Raw genomic sequence first — 25728 nt, forward strand, 5'->3', positions numbered from 1 at the left:
CCCTTTAAAACACCTAGTACTGCCACTGTTGGCAGAATACTAGATAGGCTGTACTTACCCAGTATGCAACTTATGTTCATAGACCCAACCCCATTACATGGTCTACATTCAATGGTATTTAAAATCTTAGAAAAATAGAAGGGAATAATGTAGTAAATCCTGCCACAATGCAAGCACTAGTGATCTAGTGACAAGTTGCCTCCATTTTATGCACTATGAAAGAAATTTTCACAAGATTCCTTGCAGCACAAAGAAATTGTCTGTATTCTTCAAAAAAAAAAAGACTTCATCAATGCCACCTGTTCATGCTCATGGGAGCATTAATCACACATTAATCATATGTGAGAGATGAAACACTCTTGCTCTTCACGTGCCATGGGGAATGTAATAAATTATTCTCCTTAATCAGAAAAAATATATATAATTACTGCTAGAATACAGTTAGGAAAACAATTTGCTGCTTGATATCACTGGAGTCTTCAAAGACTCTGTTGCCTTTCTGTATCAAAAAGATGTGTGGAGACAATGCCCTGCACGTTAATTTGACCAAATCAGTGGGAGCACCTGGAAAAGATATTTAAATAAGGACTATCCCAGACAAAATGGGGCATATGGTCACCATGCCTCTGGACAAAGAAGAAAACATATTGACTAAAATCAAATACAACATTTCAAATCTTTTATTAGAAAGTTTATTACAGTAACCTACTAGCACATGTAGTGAAAGTCTCAGTAGTGAAGGGCAATATGATGAGCATCAGTCATCTTTGGAAAATAGAAATATTTCAACAATGAAACAATTTTTGTTACAACTGAGGGAGAAAAAAAGCCAGACATGGCTTATAGATTTTCTTTAAAAAATATATTACAATTCAATCATATCAAAGTGGACATTGGCTGGGGTAAAGCACTGAAAATATAACAGTTAGTTCCTGTGCTATGGCACTACTATTAATTGTGCTATATTTAAAAAAGCCAGGTTTTCTGTACAAGGGTTAATAAACAAGCATCTGTCCATTTTAAGTGATTTAAGATAGTATATACACAGGTCTTTAATATAAAGCATTTCTGTCAAAATTAGCTGTGTATTCTTCAGTCTGGATCTCAAAGATGCAGTGTAAAGTTCATTATTTGAAAATGCAACCCTATTCAACAATCCAATAGTCAAACTATTTTGAAAACCATTTTAATGACATGCTTGTCAATTTAACATATATTTTAATTGTAATTTTACTTCATGATTTGGCTCTGTAGACAGGGATTGTTATATGCCCCAGCAGAATGTATGGTATCTGTTTACCTCCTAATCTCTATATGCAGTTCCTATTAAAAGTAATGATAGTTTTCTGTCCAGATCAAGATGAGGGCAATGTTTATGCACAGGAATTAAAAAGTATGCTGGGATTAAAATTACTGAAAAGGAAAACATGTCTTTGAGGTTGACTAATATTCTAAATGACCAGGATAATTTATCCAAATTGTTTATGATTTGGGGTATTGTGCTTGGTATTTAAAATCAGCTATTAATTTGGAGCAAAATTGTGTTCTTTGTTAAAGTGGTGTTCAAGTTGGGGATATCCATCCTTAATTTTGATAGTGTTCACACCAATGCACCCTGAACGTATAAGGACATAGGGAGCCTTATTTCATATGTACAAGAAGTTAGATGAACTCTCTTCATAGATCTCAACAGGGTGTTGGGAAAGATGGCCAGGTAGCACAACAGCATGTACAACCTGGGAAGCATCTAAATGTCCCCTTCTAATAAATGAGACTGCTTTAATCTACAGCAAGAGCTACTCAACAGCAGTGAGATGTCAGCTGTGGTTCTGATTAATAATGTACTTCAGGTTCCTACTGTGGATGACAGGTTTGCTAAGGGAAGGGCTCTGGGACTGTTTCTGCTTCCCCTTGTTGAATCAGCCAGGATAGAATGTCGCCTTTATTAATATCTGTAAGTCTTAACTATTTTTTTCCTCAAATCACAGATTACAGAAAATGACTATATGATACATTGTGTTGGTTTCTTATTCTCTCAATGTAATGATATACAGATATTATTTAAAAAGATCATTTAATTATTGCAGGCAAATATGCATGCACAAACAGACAGAAAATCACAGCTGTTTTACGTGATGTACATATACTATATCGATGGCAAATATAGATGTGGAAGAAGTAGGATAACTTTTTTTTTTTTTTTTTTTTTTTTTTTACTATTACTGGAACTCCAGAGCCATATTTGTTTTTGTGAGAATTAGGCTGAATATATATTTGAGGATGTGCATCACATTTGTAATTTTTAATCGCATTAAAAGTGGTTCTCTTTGTTCTTTACCGTGTATGTATTACACAGAGTAGATCTGAGTTTCTGTTGTTGTTTCAAAGAAAAGCTGTTCTATTGGTCATCAAATCCAATTTATGTAACCAGCAAAAGACGACAGTTATCATAAAACTTTCCAGTTGCAAAATATTGCATTTTCTATTCACAGCTTTAGAAAAGAACAGCTTTATTTTTAAGTCTCGGTCACACAATACAAACATGTATACCACAGCACTACATGTACCTATGCACACACAAATTCAATCAGGAGAATGTCTTCCATTTGGTGTTGAGTGCTACTTGACTTCTGTAAACTCACTGTTAATTTTTACATTTCTGATGTCCTGATCTGGTCAAACAGCTTTTACGAGGATGTGCAAGAATTGCCCAGGGAGCTCTAAATATGTCAGCAAAGCAGCCAATACTTCTGAATGAAGAGAGAAAGTGATGTGAAGGGGCATCCTATACAGACAACCATGTTGCATGGCCTGAGCCCAGCTATGGGTAATATCATTAAAGAGCTCTAATCTGTCACCACTGTAATGACAATGATAAATATGACTACTGTCACCTGAACTCCAGACATTATTACCCATTTTCTTACTGCTGAGGCTCTGTATACTATCTACTGTACAAAAGGCTGCTAGCTGTGACACTCTAGGGAACCTATTGATGCTGTTATGATGTCAACAATTCTTTGACTCTAAAGTAAACCAGTCTTCACCTATTGTACTGACTGGAGAGCACACAAATATCAAAATCCTTGACCTAGCATACCATACAGTTCTGAAGCGTTCAAAGGTTGTTACCCCCTATCATCCACTTGTGTCAGGATACAGAGTCACTACTTTGGGAAGGTGTGAGGCTGTTTGGGCCTATGGGATAAGGACATTAGCAGGAGGCTTCACTAAGATGATTGCAGTGGGATCATTACTAATACTGACATTTAAACTGCCCTATTTAGTTTCTAAATTCAAACATCCCATTGAGACAAAATGGGTAGGCCAGACAATGTACAGCTATTGCTTCAAGCAGTCTACAGCTTCATGGAGACAGCACTGCATCAGCTTCCACAATTGAAAATGAATGAAACACAATTCTGATTAAAGAGGCAGATTCCTTGGAAACCCGACTTCCACTTAATTGCAGAATATATGAGGCCTTGACCATGGATTGACTATATTTGGGAGACGGAGAGGAGAGAATGCCTTCAGGTTCCATACAGTAGGGTAAATAAGTGAGCTTATTTCTAAGTGGAGAAGTCTTCCATTTTCTTTTCCAACTCTGCCAACTCATTTTGCATTCGTGTCATAATTATTAGCCCTCAAAGAAAACACCTTAAAATATTCTTTCTTTTTGGCTAATTCATTCTGTCCATATACATTACACTTCAACTTGGCTAATCCATCATCAGTGGACTTTAGTATTATATTAAATCTCATTTTTATGCTCTTCCCCCAAAGGACAGTACTCCTTAAACAAAAATAAAGGTCAGTTGGTAAAAATGCAAGAAACCATGGATACACAATAGAATATTTTTGCAGTTAATAAACTAGAACACTAGAAACATAGATACACAATTTAAAGTGGTGATACAAGTTAATGAAAAATGGGGTATATGTTATTAGCAATGCAAAAGACCAGCTTAAGCATATTTTCCCTACATCAACTATGAAAAAGAAAAGGTGCCTTTTTAGCAAATATGCAGAGATTGTTCCATCATTTCTAGGGGAAAATTAATCAAAACATTGTACTATTCTTACCCTATATTACAGCCCATATACTACTTGTTTATAAAATTTAAACCTTTCCTTGATTTCAGATTCACAGCACTCATCATTTTTATCCATTCCTTACACACACAGTCCATTCCGACAAAAATAAACTGATTTCATTTATATATTTATGAAATAATTACTGATATGCTATGGATTATTACTTGTGTATGCCAGGAAGAGTAGTCAGAACTGCAGCATATGTAACTGAAATGTGCCCAATGGTCTGGAAATGACTGGTGCCCAAACCTACAAATGTGGGGTATCCACTGATCTCGAGGCATAGCAGTAACATTATTGCATGCAGTGTTTTCATCACCTTCAAAATTACTCAGGCATTGTATTTTCATGGCAAAAATGGACGTAAAAAAAATCTCGTGCTGGGTCTTCCAAATTGTTGCAGTATTGCAACCTATACACACCTTCAGACCATGTCTCTTTGTGTCTTGACAAAAGACAATCCACTGCAATACATTGCAAAGTGAAGAAATTTAGGAACAAGACCATTTTTCTCATAGGTAATGATGAGTCAGATAACCTATACAAGGTAGGTGCTTGGTCAGTTGAACTGTCCTGGGGGCATCTCTACTATGAAACATGAGGAAGCAAACAACAAACATGTACTCCAGTTTCAAACTTGCAGAAATAGGAATTATCAGAACTGTACTGCAAACTACTATGTTTAAGCCAGTATATTACAATGTATATATGCTGCATTGGCGTCTCTATAAAATTAAAAATTTTAATTAAAAATCTGATCCGGACCTTCTCAACTTGGCATCTATCCATTGACCATGAGTGTATACAAACCTCATCTTGAGATTCTTGGTTAACGTACAACAATTGTCTACTGAATGGATTAGGAGCCAAACTGAATGGTGGCAAACTAGGAGGAGGATATAACCAGGCTGCTGTTCTCCTCTAGAGTTCCACTGTTCTGCACAATGACCTTTAAGTGTCATTCACTGCTGATCTCTTTCTTAGAAGTGGATGGACTATCTCGAACTGGTAGCAAGTCATAATGGCATGGAATGTGGCTGTTTTTCGGAAGATCATACGGATCTTGGCTGAAAGGTCCATTGTTGCTGAATGCTCCCTGGACAACACTCACTGTAGGTTCTGTGATAAAAGAGAACACATGGTAATGTGCTCACAATGACAAATGGGAGGAACATACTGCATTTCATGAAAATGAACAAAATAGTCTTGCTCAATATTCCTCTATACTTAAAAATGAAGACATTTTTTTCACCCAGCTCCCAAGTTCTGAAATTAAGACAGCATAGCTGTGATGGAGCTTACAAACTCCACACAGCAGAGAAAAGGCTAACTAAGGCCTTGGACAGATTTAACATTTGAAGCACTTCAAACTCTTTTGGGTACTTAAAAGAGCAAGTAGACAGATACAAGCACCTTATGAAGTGCTCCAAAAATGGCCAAAGTGCTCCCTATTATTTCTGTTCACTCTACAGGGCATAACAGAGGGTCTTACAGCATCCCACAGTGCTCCACTCTCCTCTCACCCCCTACAGGGGAAGGGGCAGGATAGAAGGTGAACAGCCAATGAGTGCTCTCCTGTGCGCTTAGCTGTCCTCAAGGCTTGAGAGCGAGAGTCCCTGTATGCTTTTCTGTACCTCCAGTCTCTCAGTTCTGGTTTTTCTTCCTTGGCAGTCTCTTAACCCAAGAACCATGCAAGGCCAGAGCAGTGGGGCTGGACCTGATGATCTCATGAGGTCCCTTCCAGTCCTAAACTTCTGCGAATCTTTCTCTTCAAGAATGGTTGTACAAAAGCGACTCCTTTCATGCATGTCTGGGAGACCAGAGGCTGAGCATGCAGGAAAAGTCAGGAGTTGTATCAAGGACTCTAGAGCCTCCCCAGCTCCTAGACCCATAATACCAGGTTTACATTCTTGTACCAGACTCAACCCAAAGAGAAAGAAATTGGGTAGAAGGAAGAATCCCCTACAATAACCACAAAAATTGTTGACTTCAAAGCTGGTCAGTTATTTCAGGGGTATCAAACATACTGCCCATGAACCAGATCCAGCCTGTGGAGCTGCTCTATCTAGCCTGCTGGATTACCTGCAGGCCACCAGAAGTTGGGGGCATGGTCTGCTGCAGAATCAGGGGCCCTTCAGCACCAGTGGACATGGAGATCGGTGGGCAGAGTGATCTTTTGAGGGGCTAGTACAAGGGGCCCTGCACCACCCTGGCCAAGCCCCACATGTCTAGATTTACTATCTGGCCTGCTGGGCTCCCCACATGTCCAAAAATAAGCCAGCAGGGGAGTGGCAATTAACACTGCCACTGCTCCCTGCTTCCAAATTTTCAGACCCATGGGGAGCCTGGCAGGCTGGGTGATATGGCTCCGCAGGCTGGATCTGCATGGCCGGAGGTCAGTTGAGCATGCCTAGCCTAGTACAGAGCTGAGTTAACCTGCCACTAAAAGGTTAAACATGTTTCTTAAAAGATACTGCTCAAAAAAGAGCCAAAGAAGTAAAATTAGGGGGTGCCATTTAATTAGATAATAACAACTAGAGGTACCTAAAACTATCTTTATTATAACTTGCATCACATATTTCAAAGTTGTGATTGTTCATACAGCTATAGAATAGTTATACACTTTTAAAGTGTCAATATTTTTCAGTGCTTTTTGCCCATTTTTGGTGACCCTTACTCAAAGGGAGTCTTGTGCAATTTGTTCTTATTCTGCACTATCTAAAAATGCACTTACAGATTGTACTTACCAACTTCATAGACATTCTTGTTGGCTGAAGCAGAGTTGCTGATCTCAGCGTATGGCGAGTCCCTGCGTGCTGGTGACTTCATTTCAACATATCCACATTCTGTGTTTTTTGGTACAAGTGCTGGTGGATCTTTTATGGTAGCATATGGATTTTCAGAGCTACTTAGTGAGCAGTTACTTAAATTGTATTCTGAGTTTTTCACCAGATCTAAAGACAGAAAAAATACATTATTACAAAATTATTTTGAATATACTTCATAATATATAAATATAAATATTGTGACTCAATAAATCAAAATAAACTTTGATTTTAGAAATTCTGTCACAAAACAGACCTTCTGCTATATGTTAATTTTTACATAGTTGCTCACAAATCAGTTTCTACATAAAACCAGTCATAATGAGTCCCAAAATGTGTCTTACACAGCAGTTAATGTGTGTAAGACATTACTGTTCTGCTCTACTGCTCTGCTTTTTCTGGATGTATTCTTGCCTGAGGACAAGTGTCTACTACAAAGCCCTGACCACCTTTACTATTACATTTGGATCTGGCACTAAATAAAGGTAATTTGCAGGTTCTCACTTTAACTGGCAATTTTACAATATTTTGTCTTTGCAGTATTCCTGGAATAATAGGGAGGCAGCTGAAGGCACAGTGTCCTTTGGTTTGTAAGATTATGGCCATGGCATCTGTGAAAATATACTATGTTATTTTTAGTTAGTTACTTACCTATTCTTAGATAACTTATGATTTAGTTAGCATCTCTGGGCTGGAAAATGAGCTTTAGTTAAATTGCCCACACCACCATTTTTCAGCCCAGGGATGCTGATACACATGACACTCTGGGTGCTTTAATTAGAGTGGCTCTATGAGCCGCTCTAATTAAAGCACCTCCCCCCCACCACTCCCGGAGCACATGTATTACATGACCAAGGATTACAATGTTAGTGTGGCTGAAGGAAGAATAATGGAGATTTGGGATAGGAAATATTTCCTTGGGTTGGGAAAAGATTATATGAATTTATTGGTTTTTTGGACCTACATCTGATTTTAGGGGTCTCAAATCAGGTACTCCAAAATTTAAGATCATTCAGTGATCCTTTCATATATAGATTCATTATAAGTTATTATTTTGATTTAAACTGGGTTCCTTTTGCAAGGATTATATATAAATAGCTGCTTGTCTACATATTTAAGTCATTCTTCAGATTTATACAAATACTGAAAAAGGACATCTGTCCACATACTCTGCATGCCCTTGACATAACTTAAAAATGCAACAAAATTCATCTGTAAGATGACAATGGTAAGGCAATACAATCCAGTAGTAGATCCTACTACCAGCAAACCAGGCAACTCAAGAGCTCAAAGCACACATGTTTCTCTACATCTTCCCAGGCTTTCAGTTCCCATCAAGGCCTGGCAAAAAGTAAACTTCTCAAAGCCTCAAAGGAAATCAGTTTTAGTGTATTTTAGATAAAGGAGGGGAGAAAATTCCATAACTGGGTGCCCTCTCCCTGCAAGTAGCCCCTCTCATTCATACCATTGTGGTACACTTTGAAGGCCTCTTCTGAATATACTGCTCTTGCATGGGGACAGAGGTGGTATTTCGGGTGTCAACTTAATTTAGGGTGCCAATTTAAATTTTGGCCAGAAGTCAAAAGCAAGGACTTAAATTTATTTTTCAATCTAGGCTAAGTATTGAAGTTACACATAAACCAGTTTAAGTGATCAGAAAGCAGTTTAAACCTATAACAGAACAGAAGTTCAGTGCACTCAGGGTGCAGACAGAAGTGCAGCTCCCCAATGTAACTGAGGATGCTTTCCAGGAATGTTTTGAGTTACAGTGATTCCCCAGACCAAACTGAAGTTCACTGTTGGTACCAGGGGGGAAGGGAATCTAGCTGCTGGCTATAGCTTTCAGCCAGTTTCCCCTAGCAATGGCCCCTGCTCCCTCCTAGCCTGTCCCTGCTTCAGAATGGGAGGGAAGAAAGGGAGCAGAGGGAGCTCATTCTAGGGGTTCCCCAGCCGGCACTGGAGGATGGGGTGGATGAACTGGAGTCCTGCCCCACCATCCAGCAAGGACTGAAAACCCCCCAGACCAAACTCCCACATCTCCCTTTCTTCCTCCCATTCAGAAAACAGCTCAAGGCTGGCAAGCAGTGCAGACAGAATTTACAGAAGGCACTCTGTTTTGAAAAATTTTCATCTGACCCCTCATGCAACGAGGGTTCAAGATTTTCACTTGACTGGCCATTTTTTAAGCTGTCTGCAGCCATGCACTTGTGTTTGGTCACAGCTATAGACTGCTTTCTGTGGCCAGATCAGGTAAAAATGATCACTTCTGTCTGTATCCTTAAACCACTTTCAATAAGGCTGAAACTGGTTTAAGATAAACCTAGTTGGATGTAGTATCAGACTTAACTGATTTAGGCCAATCCAGTTTACAGAAATTCTGTTCCAGATCCCCTTCCGGTTCAAGTTAATTTATAGTCCTCCAGCATCCTAGGATGCTTTGCAGTCCTGGGCTGTGCTGTCTGCTCCAACAGTAAAGAAATGGGGGCGGGAGGGGTGGAAACCCTAGCACCAGTTCCCAGCCAGGGTCTGCCTGGTGGGGGGGAAAGGGAGGAGTTAAGACCCCAGGAGGCTTTTCCCCTCTTCCTGCTTGAACGGGGGAAGGGGAGGGGAGTTGCCAGGCCCAAGCCTGGCCAAGCCAGCTGAGGATGACAGGGGGTGGGGGGAGGTTTAAATCCCCACCCTGGCCTGCAGTGGACCCCAGCTGGGGTCTGCCTGGTGGAAGGTTGGGGAGCCTCCCCTAGGAGTGTGAAGTGGGTGTTTCTTGGATGACATATGGGGCAGAAAGAAAAACTCTTATTACCTTTTCACTCTTTCATGCATCATTTCAGTGATAAGGCACAACATGGTCTAGAATTCTAATATAGTCTCCTCACTCAGAAACCAAAAATAATTCTCAACATGACATGAAACATATGTGTGTAATTTCATGCAATTACATCAGAAAATGAAAACTCACCTTTCAGGGATTTTCCCAGATATCCTCTGTCAAGTCCAAAAGCCCCTGTGACAAAGGAGAAACAAAAATACAGAATATTTTGCAAATCCAATTAAAATTATTGGTTCTAAATATCTACAAATCAATTCATGCTTAATTTCTCTCTCAGCAGAGAAATAATTCCTGTGCAACACAGGTCATTAAGTTGCACCAAGTAACCTTTGTATTTTAGCTCAATAACTTTGTTTAACTAAGGCATAATTTGTGCTTGGCCAAAGCATATCTTTTAGAAAAGCATCCTCCACTCTTTATTCAAAGGCATCACAAGACAGAGGATCCACCACTTCTCCTGATCCAGTGATCAGTCACTTCTAATGTCTGAACTTGTTTGGCTTCAGTTGCCAAGTACTGATCCTGTTGTGCTTTCTCAGCTGTAAAAAAATTTATCCAGCCCTTGAATCAATTTTGCAGGTCTTTTCTGCCCCTTGTGCCATTTTTCAACATCTTTTTAAAAATGTGGACACTGGAGCTGTGTGCAGTATTCCAGTACTGGTTTGCCCAATGCCAAAAAAACATCCTCCTACTCCTTCTCATGACTTCTCTGTTTACACACTAGTCAGTAGTCCTTCTTGCCATAATATTGCCATGAGAAATCATATTGAGTTGCTTGTGGACTGTGGCTATGTCTATAAAGTGCTGGAGAGACTGTAGCTGGAGTACTGCATCCAGTTCTGGGCACCACACTTTAACAAAGACATGGACAAGCTTGAGAGAGTCCAAAGAGCCACCTGTATGATCAGAGTCTTAAAAGGCAAACCACACGAGGAAAGGCTGAGGGAGTTGGGACTCTTCAGCCTGAGGAAAAGAAGACTGAGAGGAGACCTGGTAGCAGCTTACCACTACATTAGGGGAGTACATCAAGGGCTTGGTGAGCAACTGTTCACCAGGGCACCCGAGGGGAAAATGAGGAGTAATGGCCACAAACTCCTGGAAGATCAATTCGGGCACAACATTAGGAAAAACTTCTTCACAGTCAGGGTGTCCAGAGTGTGGAATAAGCTCCCTCCAGAGGTGGTAAAATCACCTACCCTGGAAATGTTCAAGATAAAACTAGAGAGTCACTGCGCTGGGGTCACCTGACCCGCAGTTATCTTTCCTGCTTGGTGCAGGGGGGTGGACCCGATGATCTTCCAAGGTCCCTTCCAGCCTTACAATCTATGAATCTATAAGCAGAGGTAAACAGCACAAAGAGAACTAATTCAGTGCACACAAGCTCCTGAAACAGAAGCTGTCTGACTGCAGTACTGTACGTAGGCCAGTAAACACTGTCGCAGTGATGGGACTGCACAGTTTCCAGTTTAGCAGAGTGCTCACTGATGTGTCTCAGTGTGGTGCTGCTTTGCATTGTATATAAGCTAAAACCCCTAGATCTTTTCTAGAGTCACTACTGTTCACGATATAGTCCCCCATGCTGTAGGTGTAATTTGCACTTCTTGTTCCCAGATGTGTATTTTGTTTAAATGTGCTCAGCTAACCAAGTGATCCACAGCACCTTTCATGACTGCCTTGTCTTCATTGTTATTTACTGCTCTGCCAACCTTGGTCTCATTCACAAGTTTTATCAGCAGTGGTTTTATATTTACTTCCACATTGCCGTTGATGAAAATGATGAATAGCTTTGGGCTTAGTATTAAGCCATGCAAAACCCCAACATAATCCTTTCATCATGTGATGATTCCCACTGACAATTCTCATTAGCCCATTCATAATTCATTTAAAACATAATACTATTTTTAAGCAGAATGTGTACTAAGTCAAATATTTTACAAAAGGTCAAGGAATATTACATCTATACAACTATGTCTGCCAAACTTGTAAGATCTATTTTCCATTAAAAATGTTGACAAGCATTAATTTTATTTTTTGTCCTTTAAATCTTAAGTAATGAGAGCCCATATCCCTATTATTTTGCCCTGGACAGAGGTGAGGTCAGCCAGCCTGTAGTTACCCTGTTTGTTCTACTTCCTCGTTTTGAATATTGGTACAATATTAGCACTCTTTTAGGCTGATAGTCTGGGTTTTTGATAAATTGACATCGGTTACCATCAGCCAACTTTTTTAGTTTTTGGGTGCTAGATCTTCAACCAATCCCAGTAAATGCACACAACAGTCAGAAGCAAATGCAAAAAGATATGAGGAACAGTCCTGTGCCCCTTCAACCTTGTCTCCCTAGGATTGAGTATCTTCTAAATAGGCACTATTTAGAAAAAACTAGACATGTAGAAGTCCATGGGGCTGGATGCAATGCATCTGAGGGTGCTAAGTTGGCTGATGTAACTGCAGAACTCCTGGCCATTATCTTTGAAAACTCATGGTAATTGGAAGAAGTCCTAGACAACTGGAAAAGGGCAAATATAGTGCCCATCTTTAAGAAAGGGAAGGAGGAGGATCCCGGGAACTACAGACCAGTCAACATCACCTCAGTCCCCAGAAAAATCTTGGAATAAGTCCCCAATGAATTTATTTATAATCACTTGGAGGAGAAGGTGTTCAGGAATAGTCAGCATAGATTCACCAAGGGCAAGTCATGCCTGGCCAACCCGATAGCCTTCTATGATGAGATAACTGGCTCTGTGGATGTGGGGAAAGCAGTGGACGTAATATACCTTCACTTTAGCAAGGCTTTTGATATGGTCTCCCACAACATTCCTGCAAGCAAGCTGAGGAAGTATGGATTGGATGAATAGACTAAGGTGGACAGAAAGCTGGCTGGATCATCAAGCTCAACAGGGTGTAATCAATGGCTCAATGTCGAGTTGGCAGGCAGTAACAAGTGGAGTGCCCATGGGGTCGGTTTTGGGGCCGTTTTTGTTCAATATCTTCATTTACAATCTGGAAGATGGGATGGATTGCACCCTAAGCAAGTTTGCAGATGACATCAAGCGCGGCGGGTGGGGTGTACTAGATATGCTGGGTAGAGCTGGGTAGGACTGGGATTCAGAGTGACCTAGACAAATTGGAGGATTGGATCAAAAGAAATCTCATGAGGTTCAACAAGGACAAGTGTAAAGTCCTGCACTTAGGACAGAAGAATCCCATGCATTGTTATAGGCTTGGGACCAACTGGCTAAGCAACAGCTCTGTAGAAAAGGACCTGGGGGTTACACTGAATCATAAGATGGATATGAATTAGCAATGTGCCCTTGTTTCCCAGAAGACTAAAAGCATACTGGGCTGCATTAGTAGGAGCATTGCCAGCAGATTGAGGGAAGTGATTATTCTGCACTGGTGAGGCCACATCTGGAGTACTGTGTCCAGTTTTGGGCCTTCCACTACAGAAAGGATGTGGAAAACTTGGAAAGAGTCCAGGGCAATGAAAATGGTTAGAGGGCTGGGGCACATGATTTCTGAGGAGAGGCTGAGGGAACTGGACTTATTTAGTTTGGAGAAGAGAAGACTGAGAGGGGATTTGATAGCAGCTTTTAACTACCTGAAGGGTGGTTACAAAGAAGACGGAGCTAGACTATTCTCAGTGGTGATAGATAACACAACAAGGAACAATGGTCTAGAGTTGTAGCAAGAGAAGTTTAGGTTGGATATGAGGACATACATTCTTGTTAGGAAGATGGTGAAGCACTGGAACAGGTTACCCAGAGAGGTGGTAGAATCTTCATCCTTGGCAGTTTTTAAGGCCTGGATTGACAAAGCCCTGCCTGGAATGATCTAGCTAGAGATGGTTCTGCTTTGAGCAGGGGGTTGGACTAAATGACCTCCTGAGGTCCAGCCCTAATTTTCTATGATTCTATGATCTTCCCTATGGCAAAGATATGAAAGAATCAGGGTGGAGAGTTTATATCTGGTGTGCCTTCTGCATGTGCTCCTGCTCCCTACTCTGGCTTTCATCTAAATTTATGGGTAAGGCAAAAATGTGTAGTGCAGAGATACTTCCTACTAGTCTTTACATACTATATAAAATAAAATCATACGGTTTTCATTGTACAGAGAACATTTGATTAAAAAGTCACCAGAAAATGAATCCTCCTCTTTCTGTCCTCTAGCTTTGTTTCAATTTTTTAAACTTCATCAGATTTGCAAATTTACCATTTCCCAGGAAGTCAAAGCAAGAGTGCCAGGACAGATGTGCTCAGCAGATTTGAGATGGTGACAAAAACTATGCCTAGAATGCCAGAGGACAGTAGGATAAGGAGGCACTGGCCTAAAAAGAGGGACACTAGTTTTCCACTACCAATTTTGTATCCTCTAGGTGCTACTCCAATGGTACAAGGGAGACTTAGTTTAGGCTGAAAAACTGGCTGTAGTATTCTAACAAGGTTTGGGCCTAGCTAAGCCCTTCTTTAGTTTTCAAAATACAGTTTGGGCTTTTTTGCTATGATGAACTGTTGGAAATTAAATTAACAATGTACATGACAGGACATCTACCGGGGATCTAACTGTATATTGGCAAGAAGGTGATTTAAATAAATTCTGTATTCCATGTTTCTTAATAACTGTTTGCAAAAATACATTTTATTTCTGAAATGCAAGTACATGTTCTTCATTCTGGAGATAAAAATGGGACTCTGCGGTATCTTACTGACTGAACAGGCCAGTACATTTTTACAAGAATGACTCCATGATCCATATGCCTTCTGTCTTATCATATTAGATAAAAAGAAAATTATCAAAATAATGTAGGTTCCATTGCCTCTGTGTTGGGCACAGGGTTGAGTCCCAATGCCTCAGATCTCCAGGGAGTAGAGCCACAGTTTTAACTGTGGAAACTGTGACTAATACTCCATTATACAATCTGAAAAAGAATCAAGGTCATGGCTTTGACCCATTCCAACCCAATTCAGCAAGACTGACTGTCCTGGCAATATTTGCTACCTTCAGAGAAGAACCACCAGATTGTGCCCATGCCCTGAAAAATCACTGATCGGCTATCCATCAGACCCAGGCAGGATCACATATGCTACCCTTCCTCTCTGTCTTTACCGAGCTCATTGAGGTAGCCACCATGCTTCCAATCAGCAGGCAGTGTTCCCGTGTAGTCCATAACTGCACCTCGCTTTCCAGGTTTCACATTCTTAAGATTCACAAAGAGCTGGTTGTTTTTAGTCTATTTCAAAGAAAGAAAGATAATACAGCTTAAAGCCAATGTTCACCCAAGGGGATAATTGTAGGAAATAAAAATAAATCCAGTATGAGAGAGTAAGGAATCAACTACTTTACAAAAATGACTTTCATAAAAATGCACAATGAAAAAGAAAACACTGATTTCCCTGTTCTGCACAACTGCCACTATATTTCATGGTGTTTTACCTTTGCAAGGGTCATCCTGTCCATGTTGTTGACATGAGATGGGGTTGTGCACTGTGTTAGGGTGTGATAGCTAGGGTTGGAGAAGTAGTGACTATTAGTATTTCCACCATTACTGTGAGGAATGGTTTCTGAAAAGAAAGGGAAAGCAAAATGCATAATTTAAAGGAACATGCTACGGCCTTTTGAAGAGACATTCCTGATACTCTGAATCCATTGGCTTTAGAGATTGCTTCAATATTGCTCAAGAAATGAGGCTCTAAAATTATTAAATTGTATTTTAATTGTAATATTTATTAAATTATATAAACCAAAGATACAGAATAGCTACTGATATAGCAGGTCTTCCCCTGGCAAAAAGAAACACACTTCTGAGTATAATTCCATATCTTCTCTCAATTCAGTCCCTTCACTCCCTTTGCCTCCATCAGCTGTCACCTTTGGTGCCAACTGTAACTTCCCTATTCCACAATTTTCAAACATACCTTTGTCTGCTTTGATAATTGCTGTTCCTGTGCCCACAAGACCCAGCTTTCCAAATTCATGTTTAGGATACTGCTGCCTAGAGTTTCATGTATACAGAGGAGTGTGACCATATCTACCCACCTTTCACATACATCCACCTAGGCAACAGGATTTAAATGAAAACCACCTTTCTTTCTTTTTTTTTTCCAAATCCTGCATGACTTTTCTTGAGGTTAGTGCATGGCTGTTGTCCCAAATCCCTTTCCCCACTCTCTTCACATCTCATGCTTCCCTGCCCTCTGCAATGCCTCTGTATCCAACTTACTGGTTCAATGTCATTCTTAGCTAAAATCATATCTTTTCACCCTTTCTTATGCTGTGTAAATAATTATGAGAAGAACATAGCAATTTAAACTGTCAGTGGATTTCCTAACCTGCTATTGTGGTTCAGTAATAGAATCCTTGTCTCCCACATGGGAGACTGGGATTCAGTTCAACATCCATTGAGGCACCACATGTCTGGACTTGGTGTGCCATTTGGATGCTGTCTCATTGGCCTAAAGCAGGGATAAAAGGTCTGGGCAGCCTCTACTCGTCCATACTCCTGCCTAGTCGTATGCATCAAAGGTCCTGGTGACCTCTCATGAGGTCACCAGAAGGATTGATGGTTACCTACTATGTGGTTGCATCCACACATTGCCCTACAACAATGTAGCAATGCACTAGGTTGCCATACGGTGCACACCCACATTTTAACATGCTGCTACAGTGACGCAGCGGCAAAATCTGTGTGCCGCATGCACGGCACAGTACAGGTGGTTACTGTGCTGTGCTTTAGTACTTCCAAAAGGCATTACTTCCAAAAGGAAGTACTAAAGCACAGCAGCATAACAACATCACCATACGGCAATGTGTAGACATGCCCTGTATTTCCTAAATCTAAAAATATATTTTGCCACATAGCCTATGTAAAGTTGTTAATGAATAAAATTATATTGCATGGTATGTTGCCAGTATTTTTTTTGTTTAAAGGTAAACATGTAGTACATATATTTACTAGTATAATTAGGCTTTGTAGACTAAATGCACAGATTAAAAAGCTATATTGCATAATATACAGCAACTCCCAGCTTTGGCTATTGTTCCAGTTTCACTCAGAACTACAACAGAGTGCCCCTGGAAGATGAAACTGTTAATGGAAGGGGGCTGCAACCTTCCAACAAGTTGAGGACTACTTATGGTAGTGTGGGCCCCAAACTGGATGCTTCTAGCTGATGAGGAGGTATTCTATCTTTTCTCAGATCTGTAAAAGTATGAGTGTAGATAGTATATGGGATTGATAAAGAGAACAAATAGTTGTGAAGGTCAAGAGGGAGAGAGAGAAAAACCTTCCTGTTCATTCCAACTGTGATTTACTTAGTTATGCTCCCCACACAGCTCTGCACCTACCTGAAATGGTGTAATCTGCATTGATGACCCTCATAGCAGGTGTATAGGTAACTGCTGGCATATTTGTTTCTTTCCCCTTCTGCTTCTGTCTATAAATGATGAATAGTGCTAGCAGGAAGAGGACGACAAGGACAAGAATAATGATGCCTGCTATAGCCCCTATCTGGTACGAGTCTGCGGGGATAGCAGTACTGGTACGGCTTAAACTGTTTAAGTTTCCCACTATGATTACACCAGCTGGAAAACAAAAGGAAGTGAGAATACAAGGCATAAATGCATGCAAGGATTATCTTTACAGAACAGAGAATTAAATCCTATTTGTAAACTATATTGTATTTATTTCTGGATTTAAATACAGTTAAAATTATGTAAAAAAAAATTAGGAAAGATGTCCCCAGCTTTATCCAATGCATATACATGCACACGCACACATACACCCTCACCAGAGATACTGCAAAAGTAACGTGATTTTTGCACCTATGTACTTGAGGGGCTGAAATAGCATTCTGCTCTCTAGGCAAAAAACAATGTACACAATCCACCAGAAGCTATATATAGAAGTTGTATGATATTACACTGAAAAAATATTATCAAATGCAGCTTAAAAAGGGAAATATATACTTCCCCTAACTCAGATATTCACGTCTCATTCTAATAATCTATCGATAAGGCACCTGATAAGTAGAGTCCTAAACACAAAATACTACTCCTAAACAAACAAGAAAACCATTTATATATACAACTCATTTTAGTGACTGAATTTAATATTTAGGAACATATTACACTGCAGAGGAATAACTCCATCAATATTTTGCAGAACTTTCATAGTCATTTGATTTCATGTCAAAAGAGACAGTTACCTTGATCACACCTTGCTCCTTTCCAGCCTGGGCTGCAGTAGCAAGTTCCTGTGATGTGGTCACAAGTTGAGTTATTCAGACAGTCGCATATTTGCCGGCAGCCATAGCCATATGTACCCTGGGGACATTCTGTGCAAAACAGGAGAAATGAAATGAAGATGTTTAATCCTAAACCTACAAATCTGAGCTGTGTGTAGTTAGTGCTAAAGAATTATTTCAGTATTGCAGACATTCAGTATTAGTACTTGCCATTATCAAAGATACACATTTGTATAAGTGACCAGCAGGTGGCAATAAGTTATTAGTGTTAGATTTTTATAAAAAAAAAAAAAATATATATATATTTTTGTTCTAAATGCTGAAAGGGATTTATGTTCAAAAGTAAATATTCCAGGCCTGATTTTCCACACCGCAGCACCTATTTAACATCTGTGCAAAATGTTGCAACATCAGAATGGCTCAAGCTTAAAATCAGGCACTGGGGAATCAGGCACTGTGGCTGCTTGCAGACATTAAAAAAAAAAACCTCATAAAAAGGGTGCTTTCCTTTAAACTTGCAGCAGGAGCCCTGTAGGAGCATTCCCAGAAGACGGGAATACTGGCAACATAATGCCCCACAGGACCATTCCTAAAAGACGCGGCACTTTAGTTGGACCAGGCTCATCCGACATCTGTAAAGATTGGATGCTTTAGTGGGATGTTTTTGTGCTTTATCTAATAGCTGATTGAATCAGTTTTAGCTAAAAGCACCAAAAAGCCCTGCTGAAGCACCCAATCTATACAGATGCTGCAGAGCTACACTCCTGCTTCCAGTAAAGCACAAGGTTGGTTTTTTTGTTTTTTTGTTTGTTTTTTGGGGGGGAGGGGGGTTAACATCTGTAAGCAGCCTGTGTGCACAAAGTGCCAGGTTTAGTTTCTGTATAAAACTTTACACAAGGTCTGAATTTGGCCCAAGATAATTATAGGATACTTTCACACAGAGGTATGCAAAGAGGAAATAAGTTGATGCTCACAGGTTTTGAAAGTGAACTATTTGTACGATTTTTCATGAATTAGTCTTGCATGCAGTAATAAAGATTTGCAACCAATAATAAATTCCTGATTAAAGTGTCTTTTTGACCATGTAATTAGCATCACATGTTGAAAGTTTTGGTTTCTTTCATATTACCAAATTTGCTGCTGGTTGCTTCACTGAACAAAGCTGGTTTTAAGAAGTATAATACACAAAGAGAAATGGGCAAACTTTTTGGAGCCTAAGTTTTGTGAAACTCCCTGTCTCTAGGGTGGATTTGCAAACCTAGTTCACATTCTCTAATTTATTTTTCTTGTCATTAAGTTTATTTCTATTTGCACCAAATTACAGCTGGTTGGAAAATGGAATTTCTTTTCCACAGAATATTCTGATATTTTGAAATTCTGAATTGGAATGGAAAGTCAACACAGTGAAATTTTTCAGACCTAAATCTGAAAAATTCTGATTCAGAAGCATTAAAACATTTAGGTAAATCATGTTGAATCATTTCATTTTGATAATATCTGAACATAATATTATGCATCAAATGTGCAGCATGTAGTAGTGACTATAACGCATAAAATATTAGCAATATTTGATATAAAAGCCCAAATGTTTTAACTTATCAAAAAAGTACTGTTATTACTCTTAAAAATTAAACATTTTTGCAATATCAAAATGAAGTGACAGAGTCCAAAGGGTTCATTTCAACATTTTGCCAGAAAAATGTGTCAATATTAATAAGTCCCTGCCAAATGCTTAGTTTTCAATTAAGCTAAATATTCCAATGAAAAACTTTTCTGTCCAAAATGTTTTGACCACCTTTACCAACACAGATTAATTTTACAAAAACAACAACTGGCACAGCTAAGGAAAACTGTGTTCCACATGTGTGAAACAGATCTGTGCAAACCCCCTTTGACAAAACCCTTATATACGACCCAATCAATCCCCAAAACAGAATTAAATACAACTTATGCTGTATGTAGGCCTCTTCTGAACAGGGTTCAGTTTCCTGGATAATAGGATTCATCATGGGATGTATTAGGAAGAGAAGAACCATTCTTTTGACCCCTGAAAAAACTAGACCAGCACAACTGTACACATACAGAACTGATTATTCTCTCACTTTATTGCAAATCAAAAATAACCCTAGTGATGTCAACAGTGTAAAATGAGGACATATGAAAGAAGAATCAGGCAAAAGGCCCTAGTTATAGCAAATATAATATGCCATGTTATAGGACCATAGGATGCTCTGAAAAAGTACAACTGGAAGGGATCTCATGAGGTCATATAATCCAGCCCCTGCTCAAGGCAGGAGCATCCCTGACTAAACCATCCCAGCCAAGTGTCTGTCTAACCTGCTCTTGAAAACTTTCAGGGATGGAGTTTCCACACTTTTTCTACGCAGTCAGTTCCAATGTTTAACCACCCTCACAGAAAGTTCCTCCTAATCTACAACTTAAATTTCCACTGCTGAAGCTTGAGGCCACTGTTCCTATTCCTGTCCCCTACAATCACAGAAAAAAAAAAAACCTCCTCTGCATAATTCCACTGACTTAGAAATATATTCTGGGGATAAATTTGCCCCATGGGGCACATCCAGATGAATGTGGACATTTGTTTCCCAGGGGACATGTAGTGGCAGCACACCTTGTACCGCTGCTACTTGCCCTAGGGAATGCATGTGCCATGCACACGTTGGTTACCCCGCATGGGGTAAGGGAGGCTGAAGCCAGGAACTGGGACAGGCCCCAGCAGCCTTACTGGGCCCTGGGGACCTCCTGGGGCTGCAGCCATGGCGGAAAGCCTGTCGGGCAGCTGGAGTGTAGCTCTGGCCGGCCAGGCTCCAGTTTGGGGCAGCACATGCTGCTGCCATGTGCACCACCCCGCTTTTTTTTGGTGTGGGGCTTTTTGCCTCCAGGATCTCCCAGGGTCAAAAAATCCCCCTGCGTTGCAAGGTAGCAGTGCAGGGAACACCTTCATGTGCAATGTGTGGCACCACAGACAGGCTTGCGGTGCCACATACTGCATGTCCATGCTTGTCTGGATGTGACCATTAGGGTTGATTTCCTTTGTCTAATCTTTGGTCTTCCGGCTATTCATTTTTTACCAAGGCTTTATAGAACTGTTTGTTACTTGGACTCATTTTTTTCCATGGTTCTATAAGGTTTTTAATATTATGCAAAGACAACTGGAGAGTTGTATAGATTCTTTTAAAACATAGATATAAATTGAAATAAACTGCAAGTAAGAGTTGAATATAGATATGAGTCTTTACTTGCCCCTTCTCCTAGGCTTTCCCCAGATAGAGAAACAATTGTAATATCAAATTACAGACACTTACAGCCAAATTCTGGAGCTCTTGCTCAGTCAAAACTTTCACTTAAATCAATGCTTTTCTGTTTTGATTTTGTTTTGTTCTGGTTTGGTTTGGTTTTCTCTCTCTCTATAAGGACTCAGAACAACAGAAGTTAGTCTAGGGATTTTTGCATTTGTTCCTACCATGCATGAATAATTTTTACTTCCTACTCACTCTGTTCACAATGTTTGCCCATGAATCCTGTGCGGCATGTACACTGTCCTGTTATGTGGTCACAATCAGCTCCATTCTGACACTGGCATATTAATGCACAATCTTTCCCATAAAACCCCAAGGGACATCCTGCAGTGAAAAAGGAAAAAAGAAAGAGACAAAAGTGTTTCATGAAGAATATAAAAGCATTATCACTTATTATGAAAACCATTCATGTAGTATCTCAAATTTACATGGTGTTTCCTAAACATAATAGATTAAGATTTTCCCTATTCTGAAGAGTTTATGTAAATTAGACAAACAAGTTAGATAAGAGCAGCTAAGAAGGATGTGGGAATGGTGGATGATTAGAGAAGGTATGTAGGAAGGATTGCTGGAAGAAATGGGAGACGTTTGAAGGAGGAGAAAGAGGGCACTTTGTGCACAAGAACAGGGAGACTGAATAATGAATGGATCTTTGGTCATATTTTCTGCACAGTTGATGTTGAAGCATAAAAGAGTAAAAATAATAACATACTTATCTCAGCTCCGCACAAAGATGCCATTTCTGTTTGAAGAAGACATATCACTGTAAAGAGATCATTATTCACCAGCAGGAAGCAAAATAACTGTGATAGCTGACAGATGAACCAGTACAGTGAATGTCTTCCAGAGCTGCATCCATATGCCCCTGAAATAAATGTGTTATTTCCTGCTACTCTGACATTGTGCTATTGCAAAAAGAGAGTTCTGACTTTAAAGTCTATGATCCTAAGCTCTGCACACAAAACAGATTTCAGATGTATTTTTAGAGATCAAAGATGGAGAGGATACCTGGCTTCAGTGTAATCCAAACAATAGCTGCAAATGTAGTCTTACTGTACTTGTAATAAAGAGCATAAGACATACACATTCCCTCTATCAGGAGATGAATTATTTCCAACTTTGTTTTAACTAATGCCCAACACATAATGGGTGTCACATGCCATTGAACAGTTAATGCATTAGCCATATCTGATTTTTTAATGTAAAGTTCTTGGAGCTCACAAGTATTAAAATGTATTTGTGTTTATATCATAAGGAAACTCCTAGAGTTGAGTGCTAATTAGTAGCATTATGACATTCCATTTCTGGATCCAGATTAGAAATTGACATAACCACTATCTTATGTGTGTGTGAGGACTCATAGCCGTTGGAAAAAGTTTTCCTTTTACAAGAGTGATTACACAGGTAAGAGACCTGGGATGTGAGCTCTTTGCAAGATTTCTAGGAAGGGGAATGTGCCTTGGTGGATCACTGCCAAGGATTGGGCAGGGGGCTGGACCCGATGATCTTGCAAGCCCTAATGTCTATGAAATCTACAGTCCTGGATAATGATGTTGTTGCCAAATCTACCAGATTCTCACTGGTAGAATACCTCTCAAAGGATGGTTTGGGTAGGGGATGGGTTTCAGCAAGCCCCTAAATTACATACTAAAGACTCCAGCATCTCAATGTCAGAATCATTTATTCAGCATATGTGCATGAAAACCTCCTATAGACTCCTGGCTACAGTTGAAAGCTACCATCCTCTGCAAGAGGCTCAAAAAGAGGGCAGTGATGAAAACACTTCCCACACTTCTCCAAGGGAGAATTTCTTCCTAGCTGTAGCACTCTATACTAACTCAAGGGGACTACAATTTTCAATCCCTGCACCAGCAGAAATAAGTCACACACTCTGGATCATTCTGATCCAACAGGGTAAGAGGATCAGTGAACAATAAGGGAGTGCGGAAAATATAGAACATTAGGCACACAACAACATGAGTAGACAATAAGAGCAACTTACTCTGTGTACAATAGAGGCCAGTCCATCCTGGAGTACATTTACACTCCCCATCATAGGCACTGCAGTAAGCTCCATTATGGCAATTGCATGTGTGAATACAGTTTGGACCCCAATGAGAGGGTGGGCAAGCTAAAACAATTGCAATCAATTAATTAATTTCACCTGACAAAGACATTTAGCATTTGTGACCATACAGCAATACTACATTTAAATACTAGGGATTATTCCATTCTTCTGTCTGCTCGTTTTCAACTAGTTAGCTCACCCGGAGGTCTCTAATTCACTCACTTTCCCCCATCAATTTACCAATTGATAGCATCCTTCTAGCAAACAGGTAATCACAAAAAATAAAAGTAGTGAGTGTTTGCATATGCATCCAGGATTGCAAATGGTATAGGCAATGTTTCAGAAGCTGCTTTGAAAATTGTATATTGAATTTGAAACAGAATTCTATTAACAGTAAGTCAGCTGAAATATCCTCCAAAATTCTAAACGTTTATAAGTAGCTACAGAAAAAGTATATGTATACATGAACATATCAGATGCCTTGGAGAGCAGAAAGTATGGAGTCCTTTGTAAGAATGACGTATCATTTTTGATTTATTACATTATAATTTTCTACTTTAATGATGAGTTTTGCCATTTTTCATAGTGAAAGCATTAGATCAAAGTTGTTCTGCTGAATTTAAATAGTCTTGTGGAACCACAGAATGCATATTTTATGGGAGAAAAGACATAAGACATTGAAGCTTAATTGCTGATTTTACCTATGTAAAGTGTAAGGTAGTATTATACAGATTTGATTAGTCAGAGATCTAGATAGCTTCTCAGAGACAGGTCAGTAGCTGTACATTTTAATAAAAGTTTGTATTTACAAAGTGTTTTTTTATATGTATGGTCTATATTTTTTTAGGAACTGTTGCCACAGTCCAAAAGTAATTTTATTAAAAAAAAATATGTTTTAATTTAAAAAAAATCTTTTGCAAGAAATATCTGCTTCTTTGAATTTCGCTTTTGCCTTTTTCTGATGTTTTCAGGTTGTGCGAGATGAAGAATATTGTTAATGCATTGCATGAAGTTAGTGGTCAGCCAAAAAAGAATGGCAGGTCGCACACAGAAAAGAGGTTAGTTAGTATCAAGGAGGCCTCCAGTTCATGTAGCAATCAATGAAACCATTATCTTCCATGAGAAATAAAAGCCCCAGCACAAACCAAATAAACTTCCTCTCTTGTGGTCATGAGCACATTGTTAACAGAAACACCATTAATTTGTCTGGCATCACTTTCTTGAGTTGCTCATGAGAGTGAGCATGGCCTCTTCCCAAATACTCCCACCCTAGCATGGAGCTGAAAATGGCAGAACAAGAACAGTCATCTAACAAAGAATTTTGCCATTGAGTTTAACTGGAGAAGTACACCTTAAATTTTTCCTGTGGTACTAATGGCAGTTGTGGGTGCTAACCACTTTTTAGAATTTAGCCAACAAATCTTCAGATTAACCAGATGTGGCACTGCTCTGGAACATAGCCAGTTAACCTGAATTAGACAAACTGAGTGACTGAAATAAATGAGGCATGTTATTAAGAGATTCATCTCCTGGGACAATGAACAGCCCTTCTTTTATATATAAGTACAACACAGTACTAAGCAGAGATAGAAATGTTAACTAAACAAGTAAGCCTGGGTATTGGAAGCAATAGCTATTTAGCACTGTGCTTCACCCGAATTAATGTATTTGGCTTTTTAGCTGGCTCATAAAAACATACCTTTGGAATCTAATCTCTCTGCCCCTGCTCACAAAACATTCCCCTGAAGTTTTTTTGTTCAAGGTACAAGACTGGGTACTGAGGTTACTGTTGTAATTGGCTATGCATCCCAAAAAATACCGATGTCAAATATTTAATTTATTGTAGTAATTACTCACTCAGGTAGACCCAGCAGAAATATTGGTAGGAATTCCATATTTAATACAATATGGATCTCTACCAATTATAAGGAAACCAGGGATCAGTCAATTCCCCTTGCCCCTCCATAAAATGGAGATGATAATAATATTACTTCCATACCTCACAAGAGTTCTCTGTGGACAAATTTAGTAGTGGGCGTGAGGTGCTCCCAGAAGATGGTGACATGGGCCATGTCTATAGTTAGATAAATGCATAATGAATCTTAATGTTTGAATTTGCCATAGCAAAACTTCTATACCACATTCATATGGCAAATATTAATGATAATGCATTTAAAATGCAATGTAAGCGAACATCTCTTAATTGTATACCAGGGACGTCCTTATGATTTATCAGTCTGGTATGACAATTTCTTCACCATCAACAAGAGGATTAAAAGGAGCTGAACCCTGCCTAGTAGATTTATAAGGCATCTCATGGGCCAAAAAAAAAAAAAAAAAAAAAATAAAAAAA

General features: G+C 39.5%; 1 protein-coding gene across 2 annotated transcripts in view; it reads right to left on the reverse strand.

The window, feature by feature from the left end:
• Nucleotides 1-657: 657 nt before the first annotated feature.
• MEGF10 (multiple EGF like domains 10) overlaps nucleotides 658-25728 on the reverse strand; it is a 180653-nt gene continuing 155582 nt past the window's right edge. Inside the window, exons 18-26 of one of the 2 annotated variants that reach the window (XM_006276658.4) lie at nucleotides 23310-23438; nucleotides 21503-21631; nucleotides 17952-18080; nucleotides 17092-17328; nucleotides 15181-15308; nucleotides 14854-14977; nucleotides 9880-9924; nucleotides 6846-7052; nucleotides 658-5217 (exon numbers count right to left, since the gene is read on the reverse strand). In XM_006276658.4, the coding sequence (XP_006276720.3) occupies nucleotides 5057-5217; nucleotides 6846-7052; nucleotides 9880-9924; nucleotides 14854-14977; nucleotides 15181-15308; nucleotides 17092-17328; nucleotides 17952-18080; nucleotides 21503-21631; nucleotides 23310-23438 (1289 nt within the window). In that variant the 3' untranslated portion in view covers nucleotides 658-5056. The remainder of the gene's footprint in view (nucleotides 5218-6845; nucleotides 7053-9879; nucleotides 9925-14853; nucleotides 14978-15180; nucleotides 15309-17091; nucleotides 17329-17951; nucleotides 18081-21502; nucleotides 21632-23309; nucleotides 23439-25728) is intronic. The other variant, XM_019478144.2, reaches the window with a different exon arrangement.

Source organism: Alligator mississippiensis, chromosome 3 (genome assembly GCF_030867095.1).
Source record: "Alligator mississippiensis isolate rAllMis1 chromosome 3, rAllMis1, whole genome shotgun sequence".
NCBI classification, from domain to species: Eukaryota; Metazoa; Chordata; order Crocodylia; family Alligatoridae; genus Alligator; species Alligator mississippiensis.